At 37.9% G+C, this 25,193-nt stretch overlaps 1 protein-coding gene across 3 annotated transcripts; it reads right to left on the bottom strand.

Moving 5' to 3' along the window:
* Nucleotides 1–1,335: 1,335 nt before the first annotated feature.
* Nucleotides 1,336–24,741, bottom strand: LOC117913589. 3 transcript variants are annotated; one of them, XM_034828592.1, is made up of 8 exons: nt 24,663–24,741; nt 22,438–22,797; nt 6,955–7,434; nt 6,717–6,866; nt 5,414–5,530; nt 2,843–2,890; nt 2,319–2,755; nt 1,336–2,185 (listed from the first exon to the last, which is right to left on the bottom strand). In XM_034828592.1, coding segments are annotated over exons 1-8 (2,205 nt in total). In that variant the 5' UTR covers nt 24,664–24,741; the 3' UTR covers nt 1,336–1,573. The 3 variants fall into 3 exon arrangements, with proteins under 3 accessions (XP_034684483.1, XP_034684485.1, XP_034684484.1); XM_034828594.1 differs by lacking the exon at nt 24,663–24,741 and adding an exon at nt 23,662–24,013; XM_034828593.1 differs by lacking the exon at nt 24,663–24,741 and adding an exon at nt 23,557–23,643.
* Between the last annotated feature and the right edge of the window lie 452 nt (nt 24,742–25,193).

Raw genomic sequence — 25,193 nt, 5'->3', positions numbered from 1 at the left:
GGGAAGAATAACGTGGTAAAGCCCAGTTGGTATCATATCAATGGTCCAAAAATGCGGGATAAAACATGTTACTCTATAAATGTCAATTTTTTAGAAGTGTTTTTAGAATTTTATGTCCCATCTCATTTTTCTTCAAAAACATTTTTCAAACTAAAATTTTTTAAAAACATTGTCAAACAGATTTTTAATGGGCTATTCTCCCCAAAACATTTATAGAAAAAATGTTTTCACTAAAAACGACTCGGCTAAGCAAACTTGAATGTTTCTTTAACTTTTTAAAAATGTTTTCTAAGTTCAGACTAGAACTGCTTTTCAAAATTAATATCAAACATGCTCTAAGTTGTAGAAGAGAATAAGGAATGCTTCTCTGTTTTGATTAGAACTTGCTTTTCCGGCCGTACCTTCTCTCCGAAATAAAAATAGATTGACCCTTGAGCAGGAATGAATACCGGATAAAATTGGTATTAGGATTATGGGGAAAACCCACTCCAGTGAAGGAGACCAAGGTGATGTTTGTTTTTTTACTGAATAGAAAAAACTAAAATATTTGATTTTTTCTATTCAGTTAAAAGTAACCAATTGACATCAACTACCATAATTAAACTAAACTTATTAATAACAAGTTTACTTTAATTACGTTGATTAATATCAATAAGGTACTTTTAACTTAATAGAAAAAACCAAATATTTTGACTTTTTCTATTAAGCCAAAAAACAAACACCACTTAATTTTAGATTCCCAACAATTTGTACTCAAGTGAAAAACCACTACTGTGCGCATGCTTCCTACACACTCCTCTTTGCATAAAATAAAATCTCCTCTTTCAATCTTGGAGATGCAAGAAAACCCACCTACCCACCGAGCCACAACCAAAATTTGTCTTGTTACGCATCACCAGTTTCCTCCTGTGGAAAAGTAGAAAAGGTTATGTTTGAGCCACATTGTTTTGGTAGGTTGAGAATGGTGGTGTAGTGCGTGGTCATCTGTACATGTTCTCAATTCTCTATAGATATGCTATTCTCACCCGGGCTTACTGAAACACAAGGATATAACCTCTTATTTTGCCTCCAAGACTAAATGTTCAATGAGCCTGCCAGCTTCAGATTTGGACCCCTGAATTAGGTCGGAAGGAGAAGGAATCAATCCTCCTTTGATAGCAGTTGACACCCTGCACAGTAGAGGAACTTTTGATGATAATCCTTTAGGCAGTTCCCAAATCCACCAAAAGCAGAGTCGATGTCCTTCGGTTTCAAGAAGAATTAAGTGTCAAACTGATAACTATCTCGTTAAAACCAAATAATAGTTGCTATATCTTTCACAATAGAGTGACAAGAAGAAACCATTTAAGGGGTGCACTAAAAGGTAAATATCATATCACAATGCCCTGCTGAGTCATATCATGAAAACAGAGAATAATCTGAGCAAGTTATGAAGCATATCTAGTAGTAGATTTGAAAAAAGAAAAATACATAAGTTAACGGTTCCCTCGAACACCAAAATACTCATGAACAAGAATAGCCTGCCTCCCGCAGACCCAAGAAGTGATGCAATGAGCGGTACAACCAAAAATACTTAGAATGGAAGTTTTGTTGGCTTGTCAAATATGCTCCGTCCATACGTGCACATGACAATCTCAACAAGAAGAGGAAATTGCAATAAAGCAAAAAAGGTAATTGGAATGCAGGCAAGAACAATGAGTGGAATTGACACCCAAGCTATGCGGTGACTAAGAACAACATAAATGGCAGAGCCAAAGGCTACCATCATGCTCAACAGTGAGAAGAAAAGTGAGGAAAGACCGATAATCAATTTGTTGGGCAAAGACTTGAGGAAATCCTCCTCTGCATAGCGCGACGTGAGTATTCCTAAGAACATCAACACAGAGGTGGATGAAGAGAATAGTGACAGAGAATCAGCCACAATAAAAACCATAAATGCACCATGTCCAATAAATACAGGGATGCCAGTATCACTTTTAGTCCCACCAGGGAGTGTAAATGCTGTGGTAAACATGAGGGCAGCAATGAGAGTGGCCACAACCATACATGATGCAGCAGTACTCTTCATCCAGCTTTCCCCTTCTTTCACCAATGTTGCATGTTCCTCAGTAAACACAGTACTTGGTGTTTTATGATATTCATTGAACTCTTCTTTATATTTTGCTTGTACCATGCTCTCCACTTCCTATCAGGATTGCATAAAAGAAATGTTAGTAAACAAGATGGAATACAAATATTTAACTTACTAAGCAGAACTCTGGGTGATTCTTTTTTTTTTTTTTTAAAAAAAAAAAAAATAGTAAGATAGCTGGGATCACCTTAAACCATTGTAGTTCCCTTTGCATCTGCAAAGCTGCACCTGAGACACGATCAAGCTGAGAGGGAGGAGATAACTTTCCAGCAAGATGTAAAATGTTGTTATGAAAGATATCATGTCGACGTGCTACTATGTTCTTCTTTATACCCAACCCATATATTAGGCTAAAGATCTTTTCTTGGCGTAGAACAATTGCATGTGAAAACATTGTTCTGCCTTTTATACCTTTTCTCCAAATTGATTCATGGTCTTGTTTCATCAGTTTGACAACAAACTCGACAATTCCATGCTTGATGGCATCGTAAAGTGCGTGATCCATCCCAGACATTTGACGAGATTCCATCGTCAAATTTGGTATTTCCTCAAAAATGCAATCAAGGAGTTGAGAAGATCTAACGTGCACCCACTTTGTCTCATATATATGCTTGAAATCTGGGACTGTAACTAATGCTGATTAGTATTTCATTTCATACTATAGATCAATATTCTTTTGAATTGTAAAATACAAGGAGTAGTGTTTCATACCAAAGTTTATTAAAAGCCTCAAAATCAATCCATGCCACCAACTAGGAACTGCAATAGCCAGTTTAGACAGCTTAGAGTTGTTGAAGTGAAAACTTAGAATGGGATTCATGTACAATGATTCATAGACAATTATGCTTTATAAGTTCATAGGAGAAAAAAAATGATTTTACAGGATGTAAAGACAGAATCTAGAATGAGAGAATTTATTCAAAAGTTAATATATATATAGCAATGATAAAATCTTTCCTTTTTTCCCTTCCTTTTGGTGTCTGCGGTGTGGGGCTTTTTGTGTCCAAAGGCTTTATTTATTTATCAATTTTATTTTATTTTTGCATCGAAAGCAGTTTGCAAGAGATACTTTGACCTGATAAGGTGAAGGGATTGTGCTCTAGTGAACTGGTGCTACTTATGCAAAAGGGTGGAATTGATTAATCACATTCTTCTCTGCCACAAGGTTGTGAGCTTTGGTATTTTATCTGCTTGGGATCTCTTGGTTCTGAGTTTGTTTTCTTAAGAATACCCAGGTGTTTCGAGTGGACGTTTGTGCAAAATGGAAGTAAAGTTTGAAGACTAGCTCCATTGTGTATTTTTTGGTATTACTTGGAAAGGGAGGGATTAGACAGTTCTTGAAAGGGCAGAGCTCCTAGCTTTCTTCAAGTTGAAAGACTTTTTCTTGTTTAATCAAGAAATTTGCAAGAACGAAACTTTTAAGTTCTCCTCAGATTACACCATTAAGACACTTGAACAAACCATGAGTTTAGAACAAGATGATCAAGTGATAAGACTCTTGGATAGTAAGTTCATAAAGAAACACAAGAAAGACTACAACTTCATACATTTTGGTATGATTCAAGTAGTAGCCAAACCTCTTTACCAGGATAGGCTTAAACACCTCGATTTTCATATGTTTAAGGGATAATAGACATTTTGATTACCTAGATTCTATTATTGGAGTTGTTCAAGCAGGATTAAATGATGGTCTCGTATACTTCCAATGTTTCCCTAATTTCACAGTAAGATTAAGAGATGCAGACATCCTAGATTCATTTGTTTTTCATGTTAAGACTCATGGATTCAAGTTCAAGGAAGGAAACAATCTAGTTTCCATCATAACTAGATTTGCTTATAAGAGTATGACTACCAGTGCATGATCTGGAGCTTGGTGCACCAGTCCTAAGACATCATATTTACCAAGGAACCATAACTCCTATTCAAAGATCAATCAAAGGGGCATTCTCAAGTCCAAAGAGCATTACGTTCCACCCATAATGTCCATAGGGTACTGTAACGACTATCTTATACCTATCCTTTTTAGCAATCTGGATTTGCCAAAATCTTGACTTCATATTGAACTTGGAAAATATCTTAGACTTGACTAATCTTTGAAGAAGATCTTTCTTATTAGGTATAGGATATGAAATCAAGAGTCCCTCTAAGGTTATGGCCTTTGCCTGGTTAGTGGCACATAAGAAAGTAAATATCAATGACATGCTACAGTTAAGAAGGTCTTTCAAAGCCCTTAGCCTTGATTGGTGCATCCTATGTAGGAGTAAAGAGATGATTGATCATCTTTTCTTACATTATCCAATTACTTTGGGATTATGGCATGGGATATTCTCACAGGCTAGGATGGCATGGGTTCAATCGACAGTATTTGCAATATGATGGTGATTTCTTTCGAGTGCTCTAGGAACTCTATTAGAGGCAAGACTCTTTGGAGGATCACGTCTCTCTTTGTTGTGGATTGTATGGAGAGAAAGGAATGCTAGGATTTTCAAAGACACTTGGAAGACGCCAAAGATGATGTGGGATTTGCTTCATTTCTATGGTTTTTTTTTTTTTGGCTTATTGTATATACGTGTTTAAACCCTATCCTTCGAGTGTAATTCAGCTTAGTTGGCATTTGATATGTACACCCTAGGGTTAGGCCTACAAGGTCAAGAAATGTTATACTTGTATATACTTTTTTGTACCTTTTGTATAACCCTCCTTTTATAGTGGAGGTTTCATTAGGTCTTTTTTATCAGGTTTGTATATCATGGAGAGGATTTCTCATCCTTCTCATGTTTTATTCATTCTTAATTAATACATATGTTTGTTTATGATAAATATATATATATATATATATATATATATATATATATATATATATATATATGTATGTATGTATGTATGTATATACACACCAAAATTATAGAGGTTTGCATTTGTTATAATTGTCAAACTTATTGTGTGCATAAATATATGTAATCTGCATCTATGAGAAAAGAATAACTCATTTCATTACTCAAACCATTATCTTTAATACACCCTCTATTATTTATCAAAAAATTAAGGGGGTATCAGATGGAAGGGTAAAGGCCTTTGGTGTCCTAATAGGCATACTGGTAAAAAATTGATTAGAGAATATTTAATTGGTTGATTTTATCTTGTCTAACATGGTTAGTATTAAAGAAAAATATTTAGAGAAATTTGTTAAATTAAATAGTTAAAAACCATCACTTAAAGTATGCCAGTTTTTTTGCATTACCAATTTCATGAGGAGAGAGACGACAAAGAGATCTAGCATACCTCGGCTAATTAGATGTTGGCCCTGCCGAGAACTTTCAGGGTTGTCTTCGTCAGCTGGTGCCCGATGGGGCTGTTCATGCTCTTGATATTGTTCATCAAATGGTTTTATATGTATAACTGCAGCAGAAAAACTTTCAGTCAATAATGACAGAAAATGAAATGCCAAACTATTCATGAGCTTAGAAAATTTCTTCATGTTTGTACCTTGCAGACAGAGAAGGTTTCAGGAAAGGTTTATACACTCTCCTTTTCTCAGATGGACAGGTTATACACATTGGGTGGGGGGGTTTCATAATCAGAATTACAACAAAACGACATTGTATCAACAGGCACTAGCCAAAAGTGTAACCTTATCTTATTATTCTAGATAGGCCACTAAGTGTAGGCTCATTGACAGTTTAAAATTTGTTCATGGAATGAAGTAGCTCAAGATGTCTTGCCATCTTCTCAATCACTTTGCCATAGTACTCTGAGCTTGGTTGCTAACAAAAAATAAATAAATAAATAAAAGAAAGAAAGGAAGGAAGGAAGGAAGCTAGGATATTTGAGGACAAAGTTAGGAATTCAGAGAATCTTTGGGACTCCATTCATTTCATCGCTTCGTTTTGGGCTTTTTGCTCAACGGGGTTTAAGGGCATTCCCCTTAACATTTTACAACTAGATTGGCTAGCAGTGTGTAGGTCCAGTGAGACGGTGTAGTGTCATGTTATTTTATTGTGTTGTTTAGTTTTAATTCTGGCGGGAGGACTTCTCATCCTCCTTATGTACTATTTTATCTTATCAATATATTCATGCGTGGTTTCCTATCAAAAAAGAAACAAAAAACAAGAAAAAAACCCCCCTCAAACTTCATATGCATTTGAGATTGTTGGAAATTGGATACAAACTTAGATGGAGGGATTTAAAAATAATCATTCAGATATTTGTTAATCGGTTTCACTATTGAATAAGAGGAGAAAAAAAAAATTGATTGGCAGTTATTCGTGGTCTCAATCTCTCAAACAATCAAAATGGTAGTTGGGCCAATATGTTTGTTATCCTAGCCAGGGATGATTCATGGGTTGGATGAAATTACATGCTATTCTTATTGCATTAGTAGGTAAGTGACAATGAATAAATGAGGGTCCTTTGTACTCTGAATTAAGAAAAGCAATGAACATTATCCATAATGGCCAGTAGAAACACTTAATAATTTGGGCTGGTGTGGGTCTCATCCATGTTAATTAGAGAGAACATGTTGAGTTTTTTTGCAAGATAATTCAGAGAAGCCAATTCAAGGTGCTGATTGAAAAGAGTAACTCACGTGAGTAGATCCATCGTTCCCAAAACACAAGCTTGCTTCCACTTGGAAATGCAGATGGTTTTTGAGCTAATATTCTCATGGTAAGTTTCCCATAGTAATCTCCAATGAAACCAAGTTGTCGGTGATGTTTCAGTAGATGCAAAGCAATATCTATAGCAGAAAACAGAAAGAATTAGGGTCATGCAATATGAGAGAGTCTGAAAAAGAGAAGAATATAAATGCTTATGAATATGCTCACCATATATGTTTGCAGAGACCAGAAAATTAAGGAGGGTGGCACCATTTGTGCCTTTTTCTGGGCTTAGCTCTTGAATGGGAGTCCTGCCATAAAGATATCTTACCATTTTTTTTTGGTCATAAAAAGAAGCCACTATAACTGGTATTTGGCCATGTTCATTTCCAACACTGACTGCTCCAGCATGCTTATTAACTATGGTTTCTGCCATCTCTGTGATTCCGCTGATAGCAGCAGTAGTAAGGGCTGTCTCACCAAGTCCGCTTATCAATTCCAAGTCCTTTGGGGTCATCAACTTCACTAACTCCTTGACAATATGCACATGCCCAGCCAAAATTGCAACATGAAGAGCTGTCTCCTTAGTAGGCGAAATTAAGGCTCTTACAGCATTATGATCGTAATCAAGGAATGCTTTTGTAGTCCTCCAATCACCATTGTCCACAGCCTCGAATAAGGGTTTATATTTCTGCCACTCTAGAGTCTCTGCAAGATTTTGTTCTTTTACAATGACTTTAATGATTTGAATTTCTTTTCTTTCTTCCTTTCTTAGAGAAGAAGACACTCCTATTTAATCCTAATTGCTTATGTAAGAAAGCCCTGAATCCACTCCATTTTACAGCATCTATTCTTTGCTAATAAAATATGTAATTTGATTAGCATAAATAAACAGGACAGAGCTACCGAAAGTAGCAAAAGCTAAAGTGGATCCAGACTACACTTTATTTACTGTAATATGTAAAATTAGAAACAATTTACAAATTTAATTGTCAGACAGGTGGATCCCCAGAGGTTAACTGAAACACAGATGAAGATGTTAATTATTTATGGGTGTAGCATTTAAAATTAACATTCTTTCTAGCATTTAAACAAATCTATGTTGGTTTTTCTTAATAATTGTTTAATAAGGGCATTTTTTATTTCTTAATAGATGTACAACTTACAACGTTAATAAATGACCCATAGAATGACATAAAAGTAAGGTAATACCTATTGTTATATAACACACACACACACACAGATATGTATATGTTCATGTGTGTGTGTGCAGAATCATAAACTGTAAATATGTGGGTGATTTGATAGATTGTTGTAACTTAGGGGTTCTTATGGTATGATCTAGTGGAGTAAATTAAGGGATAGAACAGCAGAGTCAATGTCAATTATCTCCTAATTTTAGTTTTTGTGTTTTTTGTTTTTAGGGTAGTGATTATTTGTACAACTATGCCCTTTATTCTTTTCCTTTTTTCATGTACTCAAGAGTAGTCCCATATATATGTTGTAATACTAAACTTTAATTAGATTAGAGGAACAATTTTTTTCTCTTTAACTTTCACGGTATCGGAGTCAGGTTCCTACTAGAATCGATACATTTGTTTCTAGTCTCAACAACCAATTTTTTTTTTCCCTATAATTGATTAGGTTGATGGTAGGAGTTGATGTTTGAAGTCAGCAAGGAGGAGAATTTTGGAGATTCTTGACAACTAGTATCAATGCCTCCATTCCAAGCCTCACCTCACCTCATGGCATCGGTGACAATTCTTCATTGCTCATCACCACTCATAAACTGAATGGACTGAATTTTTTTAGATGGTCTCAGTCCATTAAATTGTTTATTTGTGGGAAAGGGAAACTAGGATATTCTAACCAAAGCAACAAAGACCCCAAAAGAGAATGATCCAGGCTTTCACACGTGGGACTCAAAAAACTCAATGATCACTAGTAGTGAATTCTATGGAGCCTGAGATAGGTCAGACCTACATGTTTTTTGCCAATGGCAAAAGAGCTCCGGGAAGCGGTTATGGAGACTTCATCCGATTTTAGGAATTCAGCTCAAATCCTTGAGTTGAAATTAAAGATCCATGAGACAAAGTAAGGAAATCAAGGTGTGACTTCTTTTTTCCTTTTTTTTTTTTTATTGATAGGTAAGAAAGGATTGTATTAAACCAAGGCGTGACTAAATATCACAACATCTTGAAAGGTCTTTGGCAAGAATTGAACCTATTTTATGGATTTGAATGGACATGTGAGGCAGATAATGTCTATTTTAAGAAGATGATGGAGAAAGAAAGAGTATTTGAGTTTCTTGTTGGGCTAAATAAAGAATTAGATGAAGTTTGTGGATGAATCCTTGGTAAAGAGCCCTTACCCTCTATTTGAGAAGTGTTTGTCGAAGTTCAAAGGGAAGAAAGCCACAAATCAGTCATGATGGGAGGCTTTTCTTCAACTGCCATCACAAAGAACTCAAAACATAGTTGAAGGTAGACAAATTTTAAATGTAGTCCTTATTGAAAATGAGGCCTTAGACTCAAGATTGAAAAGCTCTAAGGGTGGGATTATTTGCAAGATAGACATTGAAAAGGCTTACAATCATGTGAATTAGGGTTTCTTGATGGCAATCATGGAAAAAATAAGGTTTGGGGCTAAGCGCATAAGTTGGATGAGGTGGTGTTTTTCTACTGTTCGTTTCTCAATTTTGTTTAATGGTTACCCAATTAGCTTTTTCCAAAGTTCTAGGGGCCTAAGATTAGGAGATTCTCTTTCTCCTTTCCTCTTCATTTTAGCAATGGAGGCACTTTCATGTATTTTGAGGAGGGCTTTGCAAGGAGGTTTTCTAGAGGGCTTCTTGACTAGTGGGAGAAAAAATGAGGGGATTTTTTTTTTCGTTTATCATAAACAAACAAATGTATTAATAGATAATAAAAACATAAAAGGGATGAGAGGTTTTCCTCATGAAGTACAAACCTAATCAAAAGTAACAAAGTAAACCTCCACAAAACAAGAAAGGTTATACAATAAGGACAAATGGCCTATAAAAGTATAACAATGCTAGCCCCTATAATCCAACCCTAATGTGTACAAATCAAGAGCCAACTAAGTTAAATAACACTTAAAGGGTAGAGTTTAAAAATGTATATATGGTAAGCCTAAAAAGAAACAAAAAAATGAAGCAAATCCCACGACGAATCCAACGTCCTCTAAGTATTCTCAAAAATCTGAGTGTTCCTCTCTCTCCACACAATCCACAACAAAGAGGACATGCGATCCTCCAAAGAGTCCTACCTCTAATTGAATTCCCAAAACACTTGAAAGAGATCATCATCATATCACAAATACTATCTGATGGAACCCATTCCATCTCAGCCTGTGAAAAAATCCTATGCCACAATCCCAGTAATTGAACAATGCAAGAAAAGATGATCAATCATCTCACTACTCCTACATAGGATGCACCAATCAAGACTAAGGGCTTTGAAAGGTCTTCTCAATTGTAGCATCTTGTTGTTATTTACCTTCTTAAGTGTCACTAACCATGCAAAGGCCTTGACCTTAGCTAAAACTTTTGATTTCCACAAAAAAATAGTCAAATAGAAAAGGATTGAATTTGGAGAAAATGATAAGGCTGAAAAAACGATTTAATTGAGAAAACTCCTGAAGAGGATGGTACCCAAGATCTCACATCTGGAATATAAGGAGATAGATGGAAATTGGATAGTAAGGATAATAATCTTTCAAGATCCTCAATCTCTATATCTATTAGATTGCAATGAAAGGTAAGATCTCAAGACAACGAATTGTTATTACCAAGGATAGCTGAGATAGAACAATTTTTAGTAGTGGTGACTCTAAAAAGACTTGGAAATTGCAAACACAAAGGTCGGTCCCCCACCACAAATCTTCCCAAAAAGGAATTATGGTCCCATCACCCACCATAACAAGTGTGTGTAGAAAAAACTTAGAGCAAATGTGCAATGGTCTTCCAAAGGCAACGATGTGACCATCTAACTCTATTGTTGGTTTCCCATCCATTAGGATATGCCCCATAGATACTCAAGATGACCTTATGCCAAAGGGTAGTACTTTCTTTAAGGTACCTCTAAAGCCATTTCCCTAACTAAGCTTGATTCCTCAGAGAAATTTTCCCCAACCCTAATCCACCAACTTCCTTTGGCTTACAAACTAAGTCCCAACTAACCAGATGATCCTTTTTACCTTCCCCACAACCTGACCAAAGAAAATCTCTTTGTAATTTCTAAATCCTCAAAGCTATTGAAACCAAGATCTTGAAGAGAGAAAGAAAGTAACTCGACATATGCGACAAAGAAGACCGAATTAGGGTGATTCTACTGCCAAAGGATAAGAATGTTTTTTTCCGACCATCCAACCTCTTAGAGACTCTATCCAGCACAAGGTCCTAAAAGAAAATCGATTTTGGGTTCTCCCCTAATGGGAAGCCCAAGTACGATAAAGGTCAATCGAAAACCACACAATCAAGCAAAGAAGAAAGGAGGATATTACAGTGTCTCATCTTTTATTTGCTAATGATACCTTAGTGTTTTATGACGCAAGTAAGGAGCATGTGGAGGTTTTGAGTTGGGCTTTCATGTGGTTTGAGGTAGTTTTCAGGTTAAGGATCAATCTTCATAAAAGCGAGTTGATTTATGTGGGGGAGGTTCTTAATTTTGAGGAACTAACTAGGGTGTTGGGTTTTAAAGTGGGTTCTATCCACTCTTATTATTTGGACCTCCCTTTAGAAGCCACTTTCAAGTCCCCTCGTGTTTGGGATGTGATAGCGACTCGTTTTATGGAAAAGTCAATACTTATCAAAAGGAAGGAGATTGACTTTGGTAAAGAGCACTCTTTCTAGCCTCCCAATCTACTTTACATCCTTGTTTGTCATTCCCCACAAGGTGTGCTTAAGGTTGAAGAAAATCCAAAGAGACTTTCTATGGGTGAGGAGGCAGAACTCCAGAATAGGCCTCATTTGGTGAATTGGTTGTTTGCATGGAGAAAAAGAACGAGGGCTTAGGCATCAGGAATCTTTCCTTGTTGAATAAGGCTCTTCTTGGAAAATGGTTTTGGAGGTTTGCTTTTGAGAACGAGTCTCTTTGGAAATAGGTGATTGTAGGGAAATATGGAGAGAAAGAGGGAGGTTAGTGTTCTGGTGCTTCAAGGGAAAGTCATGGGGTGGGGTTTTGGAAGGCCATCAGGAATGAGTGGATGGAGTTTAGCAAAAGGGCGGCTTTTAAGGTAGGGAATGGTTGAAGAGTACGGTTCTGGAAGGTGGCATGGAGAGAATTCCTTGAAAGAGGATTTTCCAAGCTGGTATTAGTTAGCCTCCTCTAGAGAATCTTGGGTTGCCTAGTTGTGGGACAAGATAGAGGAAGTGGGTCATTGGAACCCTGTTTTCACAAGGCACAATATTAGGAAATAAGAGAGGTGGAAGCTCTATTTAGAAGATTAAACAAACAAGTGCTTAGAAGGGATGATGAGGATGTCATGAATTGGTGGATATCAAAGAAAAGCCTTTTCACTATCAAGTCCTTTTACTCCTCCCTAGTTCCTTGCTCTTTTTGGTGTTCAATGGGTCATGTTCTTTTCTATCAAGGATTCCTTGCTTAGCTGGCACGACTCTTCTGTTGGGAAGAAAAGGAAAAAAGCGTGGAATGCAGCCCCATTGTGTTTACTCTAGACCTTATAGACGGAGAGAAATAGAAGAGTCTTCGAAGACATCGAACTAACAGACCAAACTATTTTACGGTCCTTTTTGTACATGTTTTTGGATTGGGTCAGGGTTAATGTAGGCTTTAGCTCATGGTCTTTACTTGATTTCATTGATTGGTTGGGGTGTAAGTAAGGTGATGGTTTTTGTGTTTTCCTTCTCATTTTTGGCCTTTTAGCCTTGTATACATTGTATATACTTTAGGTGTACTTCTTTTGGCTTTCTTAATACAATCGATTTTACTTATAAAAAAAAAAAAGAACTCAGACCTTACTTCTATTACAACTGAAGTTGTCAATGTTGTTGGTTAAGGAAACCCAAAGACGATAGGTTTTTCTTCAACTACCATCACAGAGAACTCAAAACTTACTTCTACTACAACTAAAGTTGCCAATGTTGTTGGTCAAGGGAACCCAAAGAAGATAGGGAGCGAAGGGAAGATATGGTGGGATCAATGTAACAAACCAAGGCACACCAGACACACTTGTTGGAAGCTACATGGGAAGCCATAGAATTGGGAAAACAGTGGCAGATTTCACAAGAGAAATGACCAAGGCATACAAGCTGCAATAAAGAGTCCAATAACCATAAGTGGAGCATCTCCATTCAGTAAAGGGCAGCTAGAACACTTGTATAGGTTATTCAATCAGCCTCCATTTTCTAGCTCTTTACCATCCTACTCTTTAGCACAAATAGGTAATTCTTTTAGTAGTTTGTGTTCATTCTGGAAATTTTACACCATGGATCACAAATTCTAGAGCTTTTGATCATATGACAAACTTATCAAATTTGTTTTCTACATATTCTCCTTGTCTAGGTAACTAGAAAATCAAAATTGCAAATGGATCCTTTTTATATGTTGCAAGAAAGGATTTAGTCCCAATTTCAAAAATTTTGACTTTAGAATCAGTCCTTCATGCAATCTTCTTTCTATTAGTAAACTAATAAGTAACAAGGGGCATGAATTGTGTAGTTTTCCCATCTTATTGTGAATTTCAGGACCATGCTCAAGAAAGACGATTGACAGTGCTAAGGAGATTGATGAACTATATTACCTTGTTAAGGAATTAAACATGACTATGAGAGAGAGCGAGAGAGCGTCAACGGGGAGAGTGTCAGCCGATTGGAGAACCGGAGATAACGAAAGACGAGTAGCTTTGGGGTGGATTCGAAGGTCTTTGAGGTCGAAATGATGGAGAGGAGAGGAAAACCCCAAGTAATCATAGTGGAAAGCAAGAGAGGGGTGTCGTCATGGGTTCGTCTGGGGTCGGCCAGTGTAGGGTTTTTCCTGGAAGGTCTGTATCAGTGCCTCGAGGACGTGAAGGAAGGAAAATTGGAAAAGGGTTGGAAGGAGAAGGGGAGAAGCTTTTCCTTGGTGCACGACGCTAACAGGGCGGGTAGCTTTCTTCGACTAAGGGTCATCGATTTGGAGAAGAAGAGATACAACATATGTATCCCGAAAGGCAGAGGGGAAAAGGAGGGTTGGCTGGCTATGGTGGAGGCCCTTCGCAAGTTGGATGATAGTCTCGATAAAAAAGAGCAAAAACAGGAAGAGAGGGCCTCGGGTAAATCGTTTGTTGATATGGTGAAGGGATCGTGGAATAAGGGTTCTAATTCATTCAGAATGGAGGTTAAAGGGGAGGAAATAAATAGAAATTTAAGTAGATTGGAGCATTGCTTAATTGGAAGCTAGAACCCTAGCGTTGCAGAAGGGGAGGATTTGGAAAGGTTGGGATGGTTAATGACAAGCTCTTGGGGGTTGAAAGGCAAGCTAGGTTTGGCAAGCTTGGGAAAATGACGGGTCTTATTGGAGTTTGAGTTCGTGGAAGAAGCCAGGCAGGTCCTCACCTCTGGAAAAAGGGCGGTGGGAGGGGTTCAGTTGGGCTTGGAGTGATGGAGCCTAAGGTCAAGGTGCTTGGAAGAAGGTGAGGTAAGAAATGAAGTCTGGGTGAAGATCCTGGGTCTCCCAATCTTGCTATGGGTCCCGTCAGTATTGAGGAGAGTGGGGGATGTGTGTGATGGTTTCCTAGCCATCGACCCACAGACGAAGAGCATAGAGGATTTACAGTGGGCTAGGATATTAGTAAAATCGAACGGCGAGGATCTTCCTTATTCGCTGGAGATAGGGGCCAAGGAGGAAACCTATTTTCTAACACTATGGTGGGAAGTCTTGCCGTCGCTAAGGCAGGAATCGGGGATGAAGCGTGGTTTGTGGAGCCAACCAAGCGGGGAGGTTAGGGGAAAGGCGGTTGCATGCACCGGGTCGCGAGTGGAAGAGATGGCGTGTGCGAGGGTCGAGGAGCAGTTCCAGTCAGTGGATGGGACTGGACGGTAGGCACAAGGAGTGGGCTTCGACGTGACGGGCCCCCATGCTCAAGTGGGTCCGCTGACCCAGCGTTTCTCGGATGTTGGGCCGTCGTCGTCAAGCCTGGTTTCAAAATGGGTTGCTGGACTGTCAAACCCCTCAGTGGGTGAAGCCTCAAAGGTGGCCGAGATTGGGCCGTCGCGTCCCATGGTTAAGGGGTGGGCTGTAGCTTCTGGGCCGCCCATCTCTTATAGGGAAAGGCCTGGTCCGTCACAGCCCCAGCCTTATGAAAGTGGGCTTCTTTTAAAAGCCCGCCCCCCACTTCACTCTGGCTCTTGCAAGGGGTGCAACTTGGAGTTGGAGTTCGCCAAATTCCGTGAGAAAGAAGTTGGAAGGAGGCAGCAGCCGGACTCATACCGCACAATGGCAAATAGCGTGCTAGAGGAAGAAGCCGCAAGGTATGGGTTAGTTATAAATTCGGGGGGTCTAAGGGCACCGGGGTCTTCCTCTCCTAACTTCTTTTATTTTGGTTGGACTCCGGAGAGGGAGTATTACGACTATTCTGGGGCGCTAAGGGAGGGTATTCAAGAAGGAAGTGGGTTACAAAGACCAGTTGCAGATGAGCACACTGAGAAAGGGGATGGCTGTTAGGACTTGGTAGAGGTCAACAGCGTCGACCCTTTGGAAAGGAATTCGGGGTAGACTATCGGCCAATCTGAATCCCAAGAAGTAAGGAAGGAAAAACAGCTTAATTGGGAGGAAAGCAGCCTAGTTAAATTCAGTCATTTTTTAGGCTTCTCAACCGAAGGGTTGGAGAAGGAAATTTTGAGCTTCTTAAGCAAAATTAGGAAAATGAGGGAGAAGATACACAGTAAAGGCCTTCTAGAGAATTCAAGATTTGAAAGGGAGCTTAAGAGGCTGGAGTGTTCAATTAATTATGAAGGGGATGTTAAGAAAAAATGCCCTATTCAGGGCAAAGGGAACCAGATTGCAGTTGCCCAATGAACCTTAGAATTTTGACTTGGAATGTGAGGGAAGTGAATGACAATTCCAAAAGGAAATTAATCAAGTCCGTTGTAAGAAAACAAAAGGTGAATTTGTTTTGTATTCAAGAAACAAAGATGCAAGTAATGTCTGAAGGAGCGGTGAGAAGCTTAGGCTCGAGGAGATTTCTAGACTGGAGGGCCTTGAATGCTATGGGATCGGTAGGGGGTGTTTTGATATGCTAGGATAAAAGGTCGCTGGAGATTTTGGAATGGGAGGAGGGCCAATTCTCCATTTCCTGCAGATTTAGGAATGTGGGAAATGATGTGGTCTGGGTGTTTACGGGGGTCTATGGCCCTCTCTCTAGAGAAGAAAGGGAGTGTTTGTGGGAGGAGATTAGGGCAATAAGAGGATTGTGGGAGGAACCTTGGTGCTTAGGGGACGACTTTAATACGATCCTTTACCAATCTGAAAGGAGTAGAAATGGGAAAATCACCTCAACAATGAGGAGATTTGCCCAGATCATAGATGATTTAGGGCTAGTTGATCTCCCATTGCAAGGAGGATCTTTTACCTGGAGTGGGAGGCTCAATAATCAATCATGGGCCAGGTTGGATAGATTTCTTGCGACTCCCAGTTGGTTTGACCAGTACAGTAGGGTCTCTCAAAGAAGATTACCTCGCCCTACCTCGGATCACTTCCCAGTTCTTCTTGAGGGGGGTGGGCTAAGAAGAGGACCCTCCCCATTCAGATTTGAAAATATGTGGCTCAAAATTAAGGGATTCAAAGACCTGATTTAGGGTTGGTGGCAAGGGATTGTGGTTAGAGGCAGTCCTAGCTACAGATTGGCTGTTAAGTTGAAGGAATTGAAACAAAATCTAAAAATATGGAATAGGGAAAGTGTTCGGAAATTTGGAGAGAAATAAAGCTGAAGCTCTCCAACAAGTGGAGCTTTGGGACTTAGTGGAAGGGGAGAGAAGTCTAACAGAGGAGGAATTAAGTCGCAAAAAAGAAGCCAATGAGGGTTATGCTAAGTGGGTGTCGCTGGAAGAAACCCATTGGAGGCAGTTATCAAGGGAATTATGGCTAAGGGAAGGGGATAGAAACACGGGGTACTTCCACCGCATGGCAAACGCCCATCGAAGAGTTAATTTCCTGGACAAAATAAAGATAAATGGGGTGCGGCTATCAAAGGAACAAGAAGTGAGGGAAGGGATTGCGAACGCCTATCAGCAGTTGCTCTCTGATAGTTCGGGTTGGAAGGCGGATATAGGGGGTCTGCAGCTGAAGCAGATCAGTCAGTCAGAAGCGGAAGTCCTGGAGCTCCCGTTTTCTGAGCTTGAGATTCATGGGGACAAAGCCCCGAGACCGGACGGGTTCACGGTGGCTTTTTGGCAAAGCTACTAGGAGATTGTTAAGGAGGATGTTTTGAACATGTTCAAGGAGTTCCATGAGCAGAACTCCTTCATTAAGAGTCTAAATAATACGTTTCTAGTATTGTTACCGAAGAAAGGGGGGGCTGAGGACCTGGGTGACTATAGACCCATCAGCTTGCTGGGGGGATTGTATAAATTGTTGGCTAAGGTGCTGGCCAACAGGCTTAAAAAAATGATAGGAAAGGTGGTGTCATCCGATCAAAATGCGTTTATTAAGGGGAGACAGATTCTTGACGCCTCCTTAATCGCAAATGAGGTAATAGATTCATGGCAAAAAAGGAGAGAGAAAGGCCTAATTTGCAAATTGGACATAGAGAAGGCGTACGACAACATCAATTGGCAATTTTTGTTGAAGGTTATGCAAAAAATGGGATTTGGGCCAAAGTGGCTGGGATGGATGTGGAGCTGCATATCTACTACCAAATTCTCAGTTTTGGTGAACAGTGTGTCAACTGGATTTTTCTCAAGTTCTAAGGGGTTGCGTCAAGGGAACCCTCGTTCCCCTTACTTGTTCGTCATGGGAATGGAAGTGCTAAGTGTGTTAATCACGATGGCTGTTGAAGGGGGTTTTATCTCTCGGTGTAGCATTTGGCGAGGTAGAGGGCAGGCTGTCAATATATCTCATTTACTTTTTGCGGATGACACAGTAGTTTTTTGTGAGGCGAAGAAAAAGTACTTAATGCATTTGAGCTAGATACTTTTTTGGTTTGAAGCGGCTTCAGGGTTAAAGATCAATTTGGACAAAAGTGAGGTTATTCCGGTAGGGGAGGTGGATGAGGTGAACGAGATGGCTGTTGAAATAGGGTGTAGGGTGGGACAGCTGACTGCCGTCTACTTGGGGTTGCCTTTAGGGGCGCCTAATAAGGCCACTTCCGTGTGGGATGGGGTGGAGGAGAAGGTGAGGAGGAGACTTGCCCTTTGGAAACGCCAATATATTTCCAAAGGTGATGTCTCTATTCCGCATGCCAAAATCAGTGGCAAAGAGGTTAGAAAAGTTACAAAGAGACTTTTTGTGGGGAGGGGGCAATGGGGAAAAAAAAGCCCACTTAGTCAATTGAGAGGTGGTGTGTGTGGATAAAGAAAAGGGAGGATTGGGATTAAGGAAGCCTGCTCGTTTGAACAAAGCCTTGCTATGCAAATGGATTTGGAGGTTTGCTTGTGCTAAGGAGGATCTTTGGAAGAAGGTGCTTGAGGCAAAGTATGGGCAAGAGCACTTTGGATGGAGAACAAGGAAGGCAAATGGGGTGTTTGGAGTAGGGGTTTGGAATGAGATTTTGAAGGAATCTGATTGGTGTTGGGAAAATATGGTGTTCAAGGTGAGAAAAGGCAACAAAATCATATTTTGGACAGATCCTTGGTGCGGGAATTATGTGTTGTCCCAAAGCTTCCCGAATCTCTTTTCCATGGCTGCCCAAAGGAATGCCATGGTGGAGGAAATGTGGGACCAGAATTTTGGCCAAGGTGGGTGGAATTTAAGGTTTCTAAGGGACTTTAATGATTGGGAGTTGGATACGGTGGGCAACTTGCTGGATGTGTTGAGGGAGCATAGGGTTACATTGGAGAAAGATTCGGTGATTTGGAAGGAAGGAAGAGACGGGCTGTTTAGAGTCAAGAAAGCTTACAGCATGTTGGCAAGCCCCATTGTTGCCGAGTTCCCGAATAGCAATATATGGGTGGATAGAGTTCCAACCAAAATTGCTTTTTTCGCATGGGAAGCCGCTTGGGGGAAGGTTCTCACTCTTGATAGGCTTCAGAGAAGAGGGTGGTAGTTCCCTAACTGTTGTTTCTTGTGTGGTTGTGAAGAGGAAACGATAAATCATATTTTAATTCATTGTACAGTTGTCAGAGTATTGTGGGATATCATTCTTGGGTTGTTTAGTGTTCAGTGGGTCTTTCTAGAATTTGTAAAGGAGGTTTTATTTAGCTGGAAGGGCTCTTTTGTGGGGAAAAAAAAAAACTGTGGAAGTTCATCCCATTGTACATTTTTTGGACGATTTGAAAGGAGATGAATATACTAGCTTTTAGGGGGAGGGGGGGGTGTTAGCAGTTCAGAAGTTAAAAACTTCTTTTGTGTGTAAAGTATGGGGTTGGGCTAAATTGTACATTGGAGAGGAGTCGCTCTCCCTTATAGGCTTCTTGGAGTGGTTAGCCTCCACTTAGGGGTTGGGGTGTTTTGTTCTTTTTTGGTTGGGAGGCCTTAGTCGCCTCGTATACTCCCTGTATGCTTTGCGGCTCTTTTGCCTCCTAATAATATATTCTGCGTTTACTTGTCAAAAAATATTACCTTGTTAAGGATCCTACCAAGAGTAGATAAGCTCAAGTTGTGAGTAATAATGGTTTTTTTTTTCTTCTGAACATCAAATAGTGTTATGACACTATAGGTTAAGCTATCCTAGCTTTTGATATTTAAAACAATTGTTTCCATCTTTGTTTAAGAATAAAAATCCTTTGTTGTTTCAATGTGAAGTACGTCAATTATCTAAACATCAGCGTGTCTACTTTCCTGCATGACCTTATAAAGAATCTAGACTTTTCACGTTGATATACATTTGGGGACCTTCACATGTGATGACCTTTACAAGAACTAGGTAGTTTATTACTTTCATAGATAACCACACTAGAGTTTGTTGGTTTATTTGTTGAAGGAAAAATCAAAGGAAAAATTTTTTTTTAAATTTTCCATACTATGATAAAAACACAATTTCTTTGATAAAAAAAAAAAAAAAAACACAATTTCAAACTTAAATTCAAGTACTTTAAACTAATAATGGAAAGTAATATTTTAACTCTATTCTTGGATATTATTTGCTTGAAAATGGGATCATGCATTCTTGATATCCCACAACAAAATAGGACTACGGAAGAAAAAACCACCACTTAATGGAGGTTATTAGAGTCATCATATTTACATCAGGGGTACCTAAGAGTTTTTAGGGAGAAGTTGTACTCATGGATACTTATTTAATTAACAGAATGTGGACTAAAATTCTTAGTCTTGAAACTCATCTTAATCATTTTTCCAAGGTTTATCCTCCATTCCACTAAAAAATTTTGGGGATAATGCGTTTGTTCATATTCTTAAAGAACTAGAACTAAGCTTGATCCTTGTGCACTGAAGTGTCTTTTTGTGGGATATTTAGCTACACAAAAAGGGTGTAAGTGTTATGATCTTATCTCTAGGAATATTTTTGTTAGCATGGATGTAACTTCTTTGAAAATCAACCCTACTTTACTAAAAACACTCTTCTTATTCTTTCACATTCTTCTAATTCGAGTCTTGTTGCATCAAAAAACTCTCAGCCAAGTTCTATTGTCCCAAACTATGAAGAGTTGTTGACAAGAGGAGAACCACTAGATATAAAACCTCAAACTAAGCTTTTTGTCTACACAAGAAGGAGAAATCATCAAGGTAATCTAGAAAGTCATACTGCTACCACTATCCAAAAGTTAGAACCGGTTATAAGGACCGAGGAAGGTATAGTTTTACCTAATTTCTCTTCAAATACAAATTTTAATATTTCAAATGACCTAGATATTCTTGTTGCCTTTAGGAAAGGAACTAGATCTTGTACCATGCATCCTATTTCTAAATATGTGTCGTACTATAGGTTGTTTAATTCTTTTAGAGTCTTTACGACTAACATGTCTTCTATGGAGATTCCAAAATTTGTATAAGTTGCTCTAGTTATTTTTTAGTGGAGAGAAGCAATCATGGAAGAAATGAGGGCTCCTAAAATGAATGGAACTTGGGATTTGGTGAGTTTTCCAAGAGTAAAGACACCAATAGGATGCAAGTGGGTATTCACTGTCAAGTATAAGGTTGATGGGCATAAATTGAAGAGATCTCCCTATGGGTTGAACCAGTCTCTAACAACATGGTTTAATTGTTTCACAAAATTTATTCGGAATCTTAGGTATATGCAAAGAGTTAGACCAATCACACTATGTTCTACAAACATTTTGGTGATAGTAAGATTGTCATCTTGAGAGTATATGTAGATGATATCATCTTAACAGATGATAACCTTATGGAATTAGAGAAATTAAAGGGGGTACTTGCTAAAGAATTTTAAATTAAAGATCTTAGTCATTTGATACTTCCTCAATATGGAAAGTTGTAAGGTCTCAAGGTGGCATATTTGTTTCTCAACGAAAATATACTCTAGATTTGCTTAAAGAAACAGGAATGTTGGGTTGTAAACCAACTAATACATTAATTGATCCTAACAGGAAATTAGGGCAGAATCTCAAAGAGTGGATAAAGGATACTATCAGCATTTGGTGGGTATACTTACATGCTTATCACATACACGTCTTGATATAGATTCTTTAATTAGTATGGTAAGCCAATTCATGCACTCACCTACCAAAGATTGTTTTGAAGTCGTGTATCAAGTTCTAAAATATCTAAAAGGATGCCTAGGAAAAGGATTACTATTCAAGAAAAAGGGGCATATGCAAATTGAGGCATATACTAATGTTGAAAAGGCAGGAGATAACAAGGATAGAAAATCAACTTCAAATTATAGCACCTTTGTTGGAGGGAACTTGGTAACTTAAAGAAGCAAGAAATAAAATGGTGTTGCTCAAAGTAGTACAGAAGTTGAGTTTCAAGTCGTTGCTCATGGAATTTGTGAACTCATTTGATTGAAGAGGATATCAGAAGAATAGAGGACTCCTTATGAGAAACCTATGAAATTATACTGTGACAATAAGGTAGCAATTAACATAGCCCACAATCTAATTTGACATGATAGAACCAAGCATGTTGAAGTGGAAAGACATTTCATTAGGAAAAATTTGAGAGAGGTCTAGTCTATATGTCATATGTTCCTACAAAAAAATAGCTAGAAAATGTTCTGACTAAAGGCCTTTAGAAGCAGTTGTTCGAAGTTCTAGTAAGCAAGCTACAAATGTTAAACATTTTTTGCCAACTTAAGGGGGGGGGTGGAAAATCATTAACTATAAATATGTAGGTGATTGGATTTAGAATTGTAAATTAGGGGATGTTATGATCGGATGTAGTGGAGTAAATTAGGAGACAAAATTAGTTGATTCAATGTTTTTAAATTTAAGATTATATCCTAATTTAGTTTTCAGTTTTTCTATGTTCAGTTTAGTAATTATTTGTACAACCATATCCTTTTTTACTCTTTCCTCGTCCTATATATATGTCATAATCCTAAACTTCAATAAGAGTGAAGGAACAATTTTTTCTCTAAACTTTCAATATATATATTGTTATTGTGGTGAGGAATTACCTTGGTCATACTTTGGGTGTTGAACTAGGGGTGGTGAGTGTTGAGTTCGATGGTGGCGCAATTCAACCAAGTGATCCCAAGCGAATTTAGCTGAATCTGTTTCCCTGATGTTGACCAGTGCGTGTGATCCACATGACATTTGTATTGCATGTAAAGCCATTGCATTCTTCTTTCTCCAAGTCTCAAATGCTTCAGTTTCTCCTTTTTCACCAGGTTTAGGGTCCACACCTGAGACAACATCCCAAAGACCTTGCCCAATTAAATAATTCCGTAAACATGCTTTCCAGTTCTCATAATTCTCCTCTGTAAGTTCTTCGGGAACAATCCCCATCAGTGCCAAACTTTTTGCCCCCATCAGCACTATGAGCAAACAATGAGTAAGGATGATTAGTGGAACATACTTAGAGAAAACAACTATTCTAATTTATACTGGAAGGACTTATGATAGCTAAAACTACAACTCAATTTCCTCCATTTTCAAGGGGAGGGAAAAATCTACTTCCTTGATAGTACCATATTAGTGCATTTTGAAAATTATGCTTGCTACTTTTATTGGTTTCAGATAAATAAAATTTCCCCCTTTCTCCTCAAAACACCCAAATACAAGTGTCACCTCATAGACTTAGAGTCCATTTGGTAGTGATTCTAGAAAGTGCTTCTAACCTTTATAACACTTAAAATTTTTTATCTTTTAAGTGTTATAAAGGCTAGAAATACTTCCTGAAATCACTACCAATCGCACTCTTAAAATAGAAACCCCTTACCCATATAACTACCATTTCAGATAAGAAAGTATGAACAATGAGTGCTACTATCCATAAAACTCATACATGAGAAATGAATAGAGGATAACAACTACTAGGATCACACTACTGGTATATACTAGTCATGATAATGTTTCAAAAAATTACAAAGAAACATAGAGAAAATTAGCATTTTCTATCTATCCTCCGTATCTACCCGTACAAAATCTGCAATGTAAATGTAAATGTAAATTCAAGCATAAAAGAATATGATCAGGAAAACCTACGCTTCTCCATTCTCTTCCCTTACAAAATCTACAACACAAATGGAGTACCAAAACCTAGGACATTATTCTATGAGAAAATTTACAATTACTTCTTCTGAAGTTTCAAGTCTGGCTCTCTTCGCTGCCTACAATCCCAATTGCAGCTTTTCTGAGAGACGCAGAATATTCAAGAACAGAGAAACAAATTATCCCACCTCACATCCGCACCTTCCACCATCAAAATCTTCTGAAATTCCATCTGAACTTCCACTGAGAGCCCAGATGGCCTTCATCTTCAGCAACCTATAATCACCCAACACGACTCCACCCATTGGACCAAAATCATCATCATCCGGGTCTTTTGGGAGGGATTGAGGAGTAGAAAGAGCTGCATATTGGTGGTAGTGGTGTTGGCCTCTAATGAATGGTAACCCAGAACCCATCAAGGGATTGGTTTGTTCTTTCTTCTGCATTAGTGATTTCAAGGTCTGTAATCTGGATTGTGGTTATTTCGGTCAGTTTGAGAAAGAGAAGTGAAATCAAAGGGTTGTTTAGATTTGGGGCTGTGGCAAGTTGGCAACAATCGAAGAAATTTGTAGTGTACTATGCAGCCAGTAACGGCCAAAACCTCAATATCATACATGTATTATTATTATTGTTTTTTTATAATTATTTTCTAATTTCATAACAATATGTCATTTTTAAAATTAAAAATAAAAAATTAAAAAAGGGCAAATCAATAAAATTACCATTTTTAATATTTTTTAGAACCATTTTAAAAAAACTAAAACTATTCATCTTTTGTAGAATAAACAAACAAATTTGAAATATTTTTAATCTAATTTTAATGTTTTTTAAATATATTTTAAAAATAATTTTTATATCCTGCTTTAATTATAATAATTTTACATGTTTATATATCTATTTTTTAAAATAGTTTTAGAAAAACAAGTAAAAATAATAAAAACAATTAAAAGATGTTTTTTAAACATTTTTTATTTTTTTATTTTTTAAAAAAAATAGAAAATAATTTTTTTATATTATAATGTAACCTTAATTTATCACTTTTGTACAAATTTTCTTTTTCACATGATTTGCATCATATTCCAATCATTGCACTCTCATTAAAACATATGAACAAATACAATCAATAAATAAAATAAAATATGCTAAATTCACTCCAAATGAATGGAGACATGAAATTAATATCACTTACTTCAATTCTGCCAAGGCAGTATCAGCAGAGATATTTGGTTTGTGGGATGATAATACTTCCAACTTCCAAGCATGACTAGGCCTTTATAGACATGCCTTAATACAATATCCTTCCTCTAGAAGATGAGATGATAATTAAGCTGCCATCCTTTCCCTTTGTACTCTGCTTATTCTCAATCTTCTTCCTTTTTCTCTTGTAGTGTGGTCCATCTCCACAACATTTGCTCCAAAGTCTGACAAAAGCCATTTAAATTCAGACTTAAGACTGTTGGGGAAGATAATATTCTTACTTGTAAGACAAGTCCATTGTGTTTCATGTTGTGATTAGATTCAAATATGCAGGGTGGGTCATATGATAAATAGGTGCACACTACTTGATTCTCTAACTCTTTTCCTTTTGCCTCATCATATTTCATAATTGTACTGTTTTTTCCACTTTTTCTTGCTTGGAAGATAGGATTTTCAGCCCCATGTTTTATTTTTTACTATTTTTCTTTTGGTGGTCTTGCTTCTTGTCACAAGGAATCTGATT

This window comes from Vitis riparia, chromosome 4 (assembly GCF_004353265.1).
Source record: "Vitis riparia cultivar Riparia Gloire de Montpellier isolate 1030 chromosome 4, EGFV_Vit.rip_1.0, whole genome shotgun sequence".
Taxonomy (NCBI): Eukaryota; Viridiplantae; Streptophyta; class Magnoliopsida; order Vitales; family Vitaceae; genus Vitis; species Vitis riparia.
This window is presented reverse-complemented; position numbering and strand designations above follow the sequence as displayed.